Source organism: Amblyraja radiata, chromosome 2, assembly GCF_010909765.2.
Source record: "Amblyraja radiata isolate CabotCenter1 chromosome 2, sAmbRad1.1.pri, whole genome shotgun sequence".
NCBI classification, from domain to species: domain Eukaryota; kingdom Metazoa; phylum Chordata; class Chondrichthyes; order Rajiformes; family Rajidae; genus Amblyraja; species Amblyraja radiata.
Genome location: NC_045957.1, coordinates 57842236 through 57856583, shown reverse-complemented (window position 1 = coordinate 57856583; position 14348 = coordinate 57842236). Strand labels below are relative to the sequence as shown.

At 43.6% G+C, this 14348-nt stretch overlaps 1 protein-coding gene across 1 annotated transcript in view; it reads left to right on the top strand.

Annotated features, from left to right (window-relative positions):
- Positions 1-14348, top strand: part of azi2 (5-azacytidine induced 2) — a 61007-nt gene that overhangs the window by 23350 nt on the left and 23309 nt on the right. Inside the window, exon 6 of the mRNA XM_033047229.1 lies at positions 8555-8616. Coding sequence (XP_032903120.1) covers positions 8555-8616 — 62 coding nt within the window. The remainder of the gene's footprint in view (positions 1-8554; positions 8617-14348) is intronic.

Genomic DNA, 14348 nt, shown 5'->3' with positions numbered 1-14348 from the left:
CATGATGCACCACCTTATTGTAATAAGCGAGTTCAGTATTCTGAAAAAAGCAAGGAATCATGGGATTTGTCAACGGTTATTTGCGATAAAGAAAAAACGAACGAATTACTGGCTGTATAAACTGTGTATAAATTCTTATCTTTATTCATAATTTATGTGTAAAAATATATTTAATCTGAGGAACGGGTGTGCCAGGTAGCAGGAGAGCGGGGTGTAACAGTGAGAGAGAGGGGGCAGATGCGAGTGGGAGACAGGAGAGACTGGACCGGCGGAGAGACATTCTCGGCAGCTGCGCTGCTGCATCCACACAGACCCGTGCCTCATCTGCAGCCAGGATCGAACCCGGGGCGCTGCTGGACCGTCCGTCTCCACCCACCCACCCCGAGTGTCCCATCCCCACAAGTGGGGCGGCAGGAGAGGTCGGGGGCGACCCCGGACCGACGAGACTCCATGCCAACGCGGAGAAGAAGCGCCAACCCCAGCTCAACCCTGCGGGGCCAACCGACAGCCCCGGACCGACTGTACATCGTCCCAGAGCATCGGCGGCCCCAGGCCCACAGCCAGTGTGGAGAAGAAGTGCAACTCCAGCCCAACCCCAGAGGAACCCTCTCCCTGATGGACCGGCAGCCACACCCCCCGCCCCACACAGCAGCCGCCGACCAATCCTCCTGGCGCCGGCGAAAGCCGAGCACCCGCCATCAACGGGGACACACACACAACGCTGCAGCAACTCGGCGGGACAGGCAGCATCCCCGGATTCAAGAATAAGGGGTAAGCCATTTAGAATGGAGATGAGGAAACACTTTTTTCACACAGAGTTGTGAAACTGAGGAATTCTCTGCCCCAGAGGGCGGTGGAGGACGCTTCTCTAGAAACCTTCAAGAGAGCTGGATAGGGCTCTTGAAGATTGCGGAGTCAGGAGATATGGGGAGAAGGCAGGAACGGAGTACTGTTTGTGGATGATCACATTGAATGGCGGTGCTGGCTTGAAGGGGTGTATGGCCTACTCCTGCACCTATTGTCTATTGTCTGTGGAATGGGTGACATTTCGGTTTGAGGCTCTTCTCCAGAGATGTTGCCTGACCCGCCGATGCACCCTGTGTGCATCCCCGCCGATGACCGATGCTCGGCCCCGACCGGCACTGAGGGGGCCAACCGAGAGCCACTGGACAAGGCGAGAGGCCCAGCTGGCGGTCCCTCCGGTAGCCAGAGCCAAGCCGGAGCCAGCGCCTGCCCTCCGCGCCGGCTGCAAGCCTGGGGCAGCCACCACTCAGGGCTGCCGGCCAACCCGAGCTAGAGCCAACACCTCCCCCCTCCCCGCGTTGGCTGCAAGCCTGGGGCCGCCTGCGCCGGCGCCCCGCTAGCCCAGGGCCGCCCCCGGACAGGGACAGGGACGGCCCAGCAGCAACTCAACAACGCCCGCAGCGTCTGAGACCCGGAGCCGACCCCGACCAAGGACGAAACGTAGGCCTGCACACATGCAGCAGCACAGCTGCCGAGAATGTTTATCACGAGTGACCTATGACCTGGGCATGCGCAGTCGGAATACCGAACTCGCTTATTGAACAGGGGTTTGAGAAGTATAGGAATTACTGTGTAATTTGTTTTGCAGTACAGTTAAACACGAAAGGCCAGCCTTAATATCAAGGAAAAGGAATTGAATTTTTAAGAGTACATATTAATAGTTAAAAAATTTCCGGTCGGAAAAGAATCATTGCAGGATTTTGCAATAGTTAATAAATCAGAATTGAAACTAGTGTGAGCAGCTGAGTCGCTTGGTAGCATTAGTAACAGTGGTCAGGCTCAAGATCATTATCTAGAATGACGCGAGTAGTACAAAAGCCAAAGTCCATGCCAACTGGTTATGCTTTATTACAATAGTTCATTTACTGTGAGATGGCAACAATCTTGGATTACAAACTGTTTCTCCCTTGTCGATCTCAATGTAAATACTTGTTTCCATTGTACAGTTTTTTTCCTTGCTTTCAGTTGGGTTTTGGATGTGCCTGCAGTGCTCCTATGTGGCTGAAATCTCATTCCTATTTGACATTGACATTTTTATTTTCTTTAAAACCTGCCCTGATAATTATATTGCCCTGCCTTGCAGGATGGGAATTTGTGAGCTTCAGATGCCCCCCCTCATGCTCCCATAGGATCATTCTGTTTGGCCATTTCTCTCTCGATCAGAATCACTGTTGATGCATTTTTCTGTTTAAAAGTAAAAAGCTGTTCAAAAGCCTATTCCTGTGATCATTGGTTTGCAATTGGACTTCGGCCTTTAAATGTCTGTAGAACTGTTTATCCATTGAAGCATTGTGTAGTTTCCAATGTGGGATACTTTGCCAATGTACACCAACCACAACACAGAGCTGGAGACCAGGCTTTGCTGCATTGACATTAATGCTCAAATGTGTGGGTGTGTTTCTCAAGTTGTGTGAGCTTACATGGGTGGGAAAGAGAGCACAGATCCCCTTGCCAATCACTGACTCCTCACTTCTCCCTCGTGCTCAGCACTCTCTGAATATCTCCTCTGTTGGGAAGATCGTGTCGTTCATATTCCCGATACCAAGCACTCGAAACAGCCCTGTCGCAGCAACGGATTACCAGTTGGACAGAAGAAAAGTTTCAGACTGCCTTTAAAATATGCAACAACCCTACCAGGTCTGGATAGTCCATGGCCCCTGATCACTAAAATTGGAGAGGGAGCATTCAGAACGTCCCTGGAAAAGACTCAAGAAATCTCATGTAAATAGCAAAAGGAGCACATCACTTCTCAAACTACCCTTTCTAAACACTTTCTAGTCCAACTGTGACAAAAGCTGGAGGTCTTACATTATTGCGCATCCAAGAGCAAACAACTGGAATGGAAGACTTCGCTAGAAAGGTTATACTGAAATGTCAGTGGCTGAAAGGAAAATGAAATGCAGAAACTGGCAAATAAGAAAAGTATAAAATAGGCTGAAGATTAAGCAAATTGTGAATTTACCATAAGCATCTCCTATTATAAACGTTGCATTCTATTTAAAGATTACACTTACATTAGATTACAACAGATAATTGAATACTATGTTAGATGCAGTTATTTATTTTTATAGTCTTAGCTTGGATTCCCTCAAGTAATTTAGTTTGGAATCATCTATAATTTTAATTTTATGATTACCAAATGTGAGCTTTAAAGGTAGATGATATAAAACCACACATTTGTGAAAGGTGAAATTCAAGTGGGAGATGTATATTAATAATTATGTAAGTACTTTGTTTGATAAATGATTGTGTAGGTGTAAATACATGTGGGCTGCAATGTAGATGAAGTGTGCTTGATTAGATAAATATCTTTTTTATTACACTGTCTGGAAGGGGTATAACTTTTTGAGGAACCAGTTTTTAGAATCTTGCTAATGAATTCGTACTTTATCATTTCTATCTTTATCAAATGTGTTCATGATATTGTGCATAAATCAGTAATTGTACACTTTTTATAATCCCTATTTCTCCAAAGTCATATAAATTGAACTTTTTTAGGTTACAGCACACATAACTAAGTGGTGATTAGTTTAGAGATTACTTACTTGATTTTTAGGAAATGGCGGAGAGTGAGAGTTTTTTTTAATCATAGTTCTATAATTTATACTGGAGGACGTTGTAAATTTGTATTCATGACCTTGGGATCCCGTCCCTCAAACTCATTGTCTTTGATATTTAAAAAAATTGGTCACAGATCTAATATCCTCTAGAAATCCTCCCTTTAACACCTCTAGCTTCATAGTCCCCCAACCCCGCACAACTCACTTCCACCTCTTCCTAAAGATCTATGAACAAGATCACCTAGCAAAATCTACTTATTTCAGCCTGCTCTTGTCTCACTATGTTTATTTCTTCCTACATCATCCTTTCACCCCTTCTATGATCCTTTCCCACTTAAAAACATCACCTGCATGCCACTTTGACAGTTTCTAATTCCCTTGACCCAACTAGGCATTTTTTACCATAGACATATAGTCTGTCCACTCTTCTATCTTCAACCAGTGTGGTGTGGAGGTCCTCAGTTTGTTCTGTGAACAAACAATTAACTGGTCCCCTTCCACTTGGCTGGACTTCTCCTCACATTAAACAGCCTCTCTTTCAATCTCTTACTTTCTGCAGAGCAATGCCATAGCAATGGGTATTTGCATGGCTAGGAGAATGGCTTTTTCAGGCATTGTTATAATGAGGCCCAATGCAAGCTTGAGACATCCCATTCATCCTCTGGTTGGGCATATCTCAGTCTTTTGAATTCTATCAAATTCTATAACTTCATTTTCTCTGTTTGTATCAGAAATGGCAGGTTCTGTGTTGGATCCTCCATTCCTAACATTGGCTGTGTCTCGCTCCCCATTAGCAGATTGATATGTGGGCCTTTCTTTCAGCTCTGCAGTTAATTTGCCACAACAATTCAGAGATTTGCCCTTTGCATCTCTCCACACCCAAAACAAATTAAAAATAGCTTTAGTTTAGAGATACAACGCTGAAATGGGCCCTTCAGCCCACCGAGTCTGCACCAGCCTGCACACTAACACTATCCTACGTACTAGGGACAATTTACATTTATACCAAGTCAATTAACCTACAAACCTGTACGTTTTTGGAGTGTGGGACGAAACCAAAGATCTCAGAAAACCCACGCGGTCACGGGAAGAACGTACAAACAGTCAGCACCCGTAGTCGGGATCGAACCTGTGTCTCTGGCATTGTAAGGCAGCAACTCTACCGCTGCGCCACAGAGCCGAGAGAAACTTGTTTTCTCTCTTCCCCTGATGAAGGACCTTTCAGTTCAAATGTCCCATAAGATCAATCGGAAGCAGAACCGGACATTTCAGGCAAAACATTGTAACCCTTCATTCCCACATTCACTTTAATATCACTTTCACAAGATCATTCTTTTCACACAATATGACAGTATTTATCCTAACATTTAGTTATCAGATGCAACCTTACAATGGAGTGGTGTTTATCATTTGCTATATGATAGCTGCAAGAAGATTAGATTGAAAGCAATTAGGAAGGGAAATGTCATGTTGCAATTATTATAAATGTTTGAGGTGTTGAAACTGCAGACATTTTGTAGGTGCAAATAGTTGTGACTAAATTAGATTAATTCCTGGAATGAGGGATTATCACATGAATAATTATTAGCGCATTTGATCTGTATTCCTGGAATTTAGAAGAATGAAAAGTGTTCCCACTGAGACTAGTATTCCAAGAGAGATCAAGTTTTCTTCCTCTCAAGAGAAATTCATGATTTGGGCGAATAATATTTGTGTAAATATTTGGCTATGTAGGATATGGATGAGGATACTTTATCCCATTTGATCGAATAGTACAGTAAGCATTTATTTTTCTATCCATTAATATGCACTGGACATCTGGAATACTGTTTTAGACAATGTATTTTGCAGCTATTTTCACAGCAGATGCACAAGTGGTCAGCATCGCAGATGCCTTAAGAGAGGTTTATAGTATGTACAAATCTATTACAGACAAATATTAAGCATGGAATCAGTCATTGTGGCCATATATGTCTTGTAACTTGCTTACATGCACTTGATAAAAACACGCTTGCTTGTGGGTGAATGCAATGTTTGATCAATGGCAATTTCAGAATATCAATGAGAGTTGGAAATAACTGGCATGAAGGAAACCAGCTGTGTATGTATTGCTGCCTGATCAGGAGGCTTAATTTGTCAACTCTGCAATGCGGGTCATCACAGGGACGCTCAAGTCAAGTCGTCACTTTTATTTCTATAGCACATTTAAAAAACAACTCTCGTTGACCAAAGTGCTTTACATTGGTGGAGGTACTAACGTTATACACCAGTGGTTCATAGATTAAATACATACATAAATACATATAGCCCTCCCTCAGAGGACGTCAAGAAGGGCTTGAGAGTAAAGATGAGTTTTAAGTATCTACTTAAAAGAGTCGATGGAGGGGGCAGTTCTGATAGGAAGAAGGATGCTGTTCCACAGTCTAGGAGTTGAAACCGCAGAGGCGCGGTCGCCCCTGAGCTTATGCCGAGACCGCGGGATGTTGAGTAACCCCAAGTCAGCCGATCTGAGGGACCTGGAGGTGGTGTGGTGGGTAAGCAGACTTTTGATGTAGGTGGGGGCAAGCCCGTTAAGCGCTTTGTAAACATAAAGAAGGATCTTGAAATTTATTCGGAAACGCACAGGGAGCCAGTGGAGAGAGGCCAGAATTGGGGTGATGTGGTCCCTTTTTCAGGTGCCCGTCAGGAGTCTCGCTGCGGCGTTTTGGATCAGTTGCCGGTGGGACAAGGGAGATTGGCTGATGCCAGTGTAAAGGGAGTTGCAGTAATCGAGGAGGGAGGAGATAAATGTATGGATGATCTTTTTGAGGTCGTCAAACTGGAGGAATTGTTTTATTTTAGCTATCGTCCGAAGCTGGAAGAAGCTAGCTTTTACCACGGCATTGATTTGTTTGTCAAATTTCAATGCTGAGTCAAATATCACGCCAAGGTTTTTGACGTTAGGTTTGAGTAATGGGGCAAGGCTTCCCAGGCTGCCTGCTATCGTTTTGATTGAGTCCGAGGGGCCGAGAAGGATGACCTCAGACTTACTCTCGTTTAGTTGGAGGAAGTTCTGGGCCATCCAACACTTTATATCCTCGAGGCAGTGGATAGGGTTAAGTAGATTTGATTGGTTGTTGGGCTTCAGGGGGAGATAGAGTTGTGTATCGTCTGCATAGCAATGGAAGGAAATGCCGTGCCTTTGAATGACTTGGCCTAAGGGGAGCATATACAGGGAGAATAGAATGGGGCAAAGGATGGAACCTTGTGGAACCCCGCAGCAGAGGCTAGCTGGGGAGGAGAGAGATTTGCCTATGTTAGTAGAGAAACTCCCACCTTTGAGGTAGGAGATGAACCAGCTCAGGGCAGTGCCATCAATACCAACCCCGTATCAGAGACAGTCAATTAGGATGGTGTGGTCGACCGTATCAAATGCTGCGCTGAGGTCGAGAAGGAGCAGGATTGCACAGTCGCCGGAGTCAATGGTGAGAAGTAGGTGAGCTTAAGTCAACACCTTCTGCAGTGGCTCCTTGTCCTCTCTCATATCGCCCCTCTCCCAGCATATGCAGAAGGGAGAGGGTTGAAAGATTGGTGCACCATCAAGGCTAACCCTGACCTTCCCATCCATGCTGACTTGATCAATCTGCCCAATATACACCTGAAGTCCTGCAAAACCTTCTGGTCTTCCGTTAAATCCCTGGAAGACTTTGACTCTAAGACTGAGTGGCGCAGAGCCTGGAAAGATTCCAACGCCAACAACGGAGAGGTCATCACAGACCCCACAGTGAAACCACCGGGTTTTGACCTCCATCGCAAGCAATGGCTAACCCTGAACAGAATCTGCACCCTCCATGCAAGAACAACCCATCGCCTGCATAAGTGGGGGATGACAGACAGCCCTACTTGTGACTGCGGACGACCAGACCAACCCACACATCGTGAATGACTGCCCACTGATGCTTTTCCATGGGGGCATCAAAGCCATCCACCCAGTAACTGATGCTGTCCTGGCCTGGATGTCTACTCTTGATCTACAACTTAGGCTGTGCATGCCATATGCAAGAAGGAGGCCTAATGGCTTTCTCGATCAGGACCTTTTGTGTGCTGATAGTGGGATAGAGCATTTAAGCCCCTGTCCCACTTTCACAACCTAATTGGCGACCTCTGCCGAGTTTGCCCTTGACTCGTACTCGCAGCTTGACCACCATGAGGTCGTAGGAGGTCTTCGTAACTCTACCTCATGCTCGTGAGTGGTCTCCGCGTACTCGTGGCCTCAAGTAGGTCGCGCCATTTTTTCCAGCCTGATAAAAAATGTCCACGGGTAAAAAAAAAAAGGTCGGCGTGGAAAAAATTTATACTTTTTGCTCGTAGGTAGGTCGTAGGTAATTCGTAGTAGGTCGCGATGGTAGTCGTAGGTAGTTGTAGATCGGTAACTGGCCCGAGAAAAAAAATGCAAACATTACATAATTTTATCATGTGATAATTTTCCACTCGTAGCTAGTCATAGTTGGTCTTGGGTGTGGAAGACTGAGGTCGAGGGGGGGTCATAGGAGGTCGTAGACATAGTCGTAGGAGGTCATAGACATAGTCGTAGGAGGTCTTTTAATTCGGCGAGTCAACACGACCGTGACATTTTTTTCCAACTCGTCTAGGTTCTTCTAAACTCGTGGATTAGGTCGTCCAAGTGGGACAGGCCCTTTATATGGCCTGTATTTCTCTTTAAACTACTGAAGTACAGCACTCAGTCATTTGGTGCAAGTGTTTGAACCAGTACTCCAGAAGTAATCAAAAAAATGTGTTTGTGAGAAGGTTATTTCAAGTCATTGCACAACAAATGATATGCTCAAAAGATTAAATAAAGATATTAAATGATAGGATCACATGCCTTTTGTTATCCTGCGTGTTTGTCCAAGGAGTAAAATGTGTATTTACTTTATTTTAGTTGTGACCTTGTAAACCAGCACAATGAATCCTTGTGTTTTTCATTGCAGGTCTCCAGACTAGAATCATGCATGCCCAAAAGAGAGATCCTGAAAGATGAAGAAACAGAGAGGTATGCTCAAGCACTGGTTAGTGTGGGTCCGTGTGCGCGCTCACTGACAAAAACAGTAATGTACCCAATGAAGAATTTCATATGTAGAACCAAATTTTGTCCCTTTTAATAGTTCGCACCAAGATTGTCAACCCCACATGATGACTGTTAACATGATTACAAGCTCTGTCCCCAACCATGGGAAGATAATTTCCCATCCACACTGACTAGCATCGGTAGAACCAGCAAGCAAGTCAGGCATACATTTACATTTCTTTTGCTGGAAGTGTGTGGGAATGTGCAAGAGACATGTATTAGAGGGGAACATATAATAGTATCCAGCAGAGTCCATAACACCTCCCACTGTTGAGGACAAATTGTAACCATTAAGATTCAGGTTTATTTAGATGACTGCTCCTAGTCCGAGGATTGTAAGAAATGCTAATTGTTGTTTAAAAAAAAAATAATGGTGAAGATTGGGTTTTATGGAAGGTGATAATATGCTCTCATCGGTGTGATATTCAGTCTTACTGATTAATTTTTATCAGTTTCAGTAGTAGTGTTGTTGGGACATCAAGTAGTGCTTCAAATAACACATCCATTTAATTTGCTTTCACATTCTCTGTGAGATTATATCTAATTTGTGTTTTGTATTCTATTTTAGATGGGAGTAATCTTGTTAAAAGTAATGTTGCAGTATTGATGCATGCCATGTGTGGTTCAGTAGCACAGAAATGTAGGCTTCCCCTTAGTATTTTCATGAGTAAATTCACTCCTTGAGGTAAAGAGCTCTAACATTGGATTAGACTATTTCAGATGCCCAACTTTAGTGGTGCGCATTTGAGAGTCGGATATAGCATGCAGCTAAAGATACGATCCATCATGACGAATGTCTCCTCTGCTGTTTGGCATTTTTACATCTCCCACTCCAGTCTTTTCTAGCAGTTAGTATTTGGTGAGGAGTTTTTTTCATCACTTCTCGGCTAATATGTCATTGGTATTTCATCACAGCTTTTTACCTCGTATTTATATTGACTACACCCCGATTTAGCACCTCTACAATTTTTTTAACTTTCCTCCCTCAAGTATAACAGTCATGCCTTTCATTCATTTTGCTTCTAACGGTTTGGTTAACTGAGAGCTGTTGATGTTACAGTTGCTCTAAATTAATTAATAAAATGTTTTTTATTCATTGATAGATAAGAACATCTGATTTGGCATGTTGTCTATCACTTTGTGATGCATAATCTGTTATAGTATACGCTTGAGGACAGAAAGATTTACCCAAATGATCTGCTAATGAGATGCATCAATTATGTGCGGAAGAAATTGAGATGATTGATTGATACTTTATTACCACATGTGACATGTCACAGTGAAATTCTTTATTTTGTCTACCATACACAAAGTAACCAAAGAGCCACCAAGTTTAGGACGCCAACAAAGTTACAAAAGTATTCAGGATAGTCCCCAATGTTCCCTCTTTGTTCTTGGTGGATCCCCCCATGCCGGGTCCCACTTTGTTCTCTCAGCGGTGCGTCCTCAACCGACCTCTGGCACCCATCCAACCTCCGGCACTCATGGCCCATCCTCGAATGCCCGCTGTCAGGTCCTCTCTTGAGCGGCTCCGCTGTGGTCGCCGAAAGCTTCCTACGGCCCACCTCGCTCCTCGACGGTTGCTCGCGGGTCCCTCCTCGCTCTTGCGGCGCAGGTCCCATACACGTCCACGGCGTGAGAGCCAGGCCTACCGGGCGGGTCCGACATCCGCGGCGGGTGCGCCGGGCCTATTAGAGGGCTTGACCCTGTTCGCCGAGAACACTCCTGGCCATGCTGCTCACCAGGAACATGAACAAAGATACTTTAAGGGAAGATTTAATATAGTACTCAAAATAATTAGGGATTTGCTTAAGAGAATCTGTTATTGGAGGTGGAAGGGTGGACAGTAAGAAAATATGAATTTCAGCTAATTGACCAAAGAACCAGAGACGAAATAGAAATTATTTTCTATGCACTGTTGTGCCTACTCCTAATTACTATTAAAAGACATGGAAGTAAATCAGCAATGGCTGGGTATTTAAATTGATTAATACACAGTATACCACAAATATACATAAGAAAAGTGGTTCAGCCATGGCTAACCAGATAAATTAAAGATAATATGAGATCAAAGGAAAACTTAATAGGCCTTGCTTTCCCTCTCTCCATCTCCTCCCCTTCCCAATTCTCCCACCTTACTGTCTCCTTCTTACTGCAATCTATCTCTGTCCCGCCCACTCCCCTGACATCAGTCCAATGGTCTCGACCCGAAACATCACCCATTCCTTCTCTCCAGAGATGCTGCATGTCCCACTGAGTTACTCCAGCATTTTGTGTCTTTCTTCAAAATTTGTTAAAATATTGCTAAAGAGAACAGGACGCTTGAGGATTTGGAATGATTCTTAATGCAGCAAAGGAACACCAACAAATTGATGAAAATCAAATTAGACTATGGGAGAAATCTGGTAAATTACATAAAGCTGATCTCGAAGTATGACTGTATGGCAAATCAAATTCCTCGTATGTTGCAAAACATACTTGGCTAAAAAAATATGATTATGGTTATTATTATTTTATTATTAGAAATGTAAAGAAAATCTTAATTAAAATTAATATGGGTTCCTGATAGAATGGCGTAGTGCAAGCTATATTAGGAAGTAAGGATCTGACAAATATTTTGTGCCCATCTTAACTGAAAATCTCCCAGAAAGAGTAGCCAACAATGGGTGTAAAATAAAGAGCTGAAAGAAAACATTAATAACAAATATACAATGCCCTCCATAATGTTTGGGACAAAGACCCATCATTTATTTATTTGCCTCTTTACAATTAGAGATTTGTAATATAAAAAAATCACATGTGGCTGAAGTGCACATTGTTAGATTTTATTAAAGGCCATTTTGATACATTTTGGTTTCACCATGTAGAAATTACAGCTGTGTTTATACATAGTCCCCCCATTTCAGGGTACCATAATGTCAGGGACACATAGCTTCAAGGGTGTTTGTAATTGCTCAGGTGTGTTTAATTGCCTCGTTAATGCAGGTATAAAAGAGCTCTCAGCACCTCGTCTTTCCTCCAGTCTTTCCATCACCTTTGGAAACGTTTATTGCTGTTTATCAACATGAGGACCAAACTTTTGCCAATGAAAGTCAAAGAAGCCATTATGAGACTGAGAAACAAAATTAAAACTGTTGGAGACATCAGACACATCTCAGGCTTACCAAAATCAACTGTTTGGAACATCATTAAAAAGAAAGAGAGCACTGGTGAGCTTACTAATAGCAAAGAGACTGGCAGGTCAAGGAAGACATCCACAGCTGATGACAGAAGAATTCTCTCTATAATAAAGAAAAATCCCCAAACACCTGTCCGACAGATCAGAAACACTCTTCTGGAGTCAGGTGTGGATTTGTCAATGACCACTGTCCGCAAAAGACTTCATGAACAGAAATGCAGATGCTACACTGCACGATGCAAACTACTGGTTAGCTGCAAAAATAGGATGGCCAGGTTACAGTTTGCCAAGAAGTACTTAAAAGAGCAACCACAGTTCTGGAAAAAGGTCTTGTTGTCAGATGAGACAAAGATTAACATATCAGGGTGATGGCAAGAGCAAAGTATGGAGGAGAGAAGGAACTGCCCAAGATCCAAAGTTGGTTCCAGAGTTTTTTTGGATTATCCGTTTGGCCGGACAAACATAGGTCATGGCCTCCGAGAGGAGTCCCGGCGGCACCGGTACAGTCCACCAAGGCCCCTCGGGGGCCGAGATACCGTCCCATAAAGTCGGCCTCTGAAGTCGGCTATGGGAATGGATCCGCCTGCTCTAGGCGGGCCTGCGTTCCAGAGCCTCGATCGGAGGAGGCAAATTCAACTAGCCGATCGGCTGCGGAAATCAGCAATGTTAAAGGATCTGCCGGTTTTGGCCGAGCGGAGATTCAGAGCCCCAGCCATGGGGCAAATTAGACCCACCAATTTACTGGAGGGCAGCTATGAGAATGGATCTGCAGACTCCGGCTGGGCCGAGGTTCTAGGGCCTTTTCCACAGGGGACAGATTTGACCCGCTAATAGGTGTGGAAGTCCCAATGAGGTTGAGATTGTCCGTCTTACCCGGCCTAGGCACCACATTTTCGGGGGGAATTTCAAGTGTGCTCTTGTTATTTTGTCTGGATTAAAGGAGGTGCCAGACCATAAGTTGCCGGAAAATCGGTGGTGGACCTGTACATGCTGAGTGGGTGTTGGGATTCATGGTGGTCTACTGGATGTTGTGGCACCATTACTTTGAAGGCATAGTCTTTTGCACTAGCTCAGTAGGAGCATCAAGCTGAGCACAAGGTGACAACTAATGCAATTCCTATCTAGCTGGGTACTCCGTGACTAATTTATTCAAACCACTGCCCTTAAATTCTCCATTAATCAACAGTCCCAACTGACAGTCAAAAAAAAAAATCAGGTGGCTGAAAATGTGAAATAGTAAATAAGTACTGGGAATATTCATTGGTTTAGGACTCTCCACTCTGTGGTGAGAGAAAGGGAGTTTATGCTTAAGGTCAATAAACCTTCGTCAGAATCCACATTTATTTTTACCTATTACATAATTTGTAAATATTACATAATTTGTTTATTTTAGTTCTGTATTAAGTATTCCAGAAGCAAATAGCTAGTGTGGCTGCTGATGTTCTGTGGAGGAGACTGCAGATGATCATGATGAATGCCCATGGAAGCTCTGTGCTCGATGGCCAAGCTTTGGGTTGGTTTGGCTTGATCTGATTAATGGTCCTCTGGACTGTCTGGATAAAATGCAATGACCGAGAGATAGTTTGAGAAAATGCAGGAGCAGCATTCAAGGAAACCTAATCAATTGCTGTCAGTTAGGGTGATTGCCGCGACACTCCAAGCCCGTTAGCAGAACAGCAGACTCATGATCAACGTAGTCTGAAGTTGTGCAGGTGCACTCTGGGCATGGACATTGCGCATGCCCAATAGAAACTTGACTTGTACCTGTTGCACTCAGACATTTGATGGCATTTCCATCTGCTGAAATGGGAGCTGAGATATCACCCACCAGTTACTATCTACTTGGGTAGCCTTATAATGTTGGCCAGTAATCTTAATTTGGAATGAATATTCTCAGTTTTAAAAGGTATTTTGAAGGTGTAAATGATTCCTTGATCCTATATTATGCAAGAGGATTTCCCTCCACAAATGCTGCCTGACCCACTGAGTTCCTCCAATTTTTTTTTTACTACTCAAGACAATCTGGCAAGCCTGCCAATGTGCCAAAAAGTCAAGAGTGTTTTATTGTCAAAAATGTCCCACAATGGAACAATGAAATTCAAACTCGCAGCCTTGTTTGGACATTGTAGCATTCAGTAGTGTGATTGGTGTCCTGAACCTGGACGTTACAATTTTCAGGCTTCTCTACCTTCTTCCCAATGGCAGGAGTGAAATGCATGTGGCCAAGGTGGTGTTGCATTAACAATCTATCATTGTTAATGCCAATAGCGAATAATAATAATAATAATAATAAATTTTATTTGTTGGGTGCCTTTCAGACATCTCAGGGACACCTTACATAGATTAACAGGAATATAAACATATAATCAGAGTAAAATAAATAATAAAGACATCACAGAGACACAAACTAAAAACAGAATTCAGTCCAAAAACAGAAAATCAAAAACACAATGTGAAGAGAGAGCAGCGGCAGCCAAAG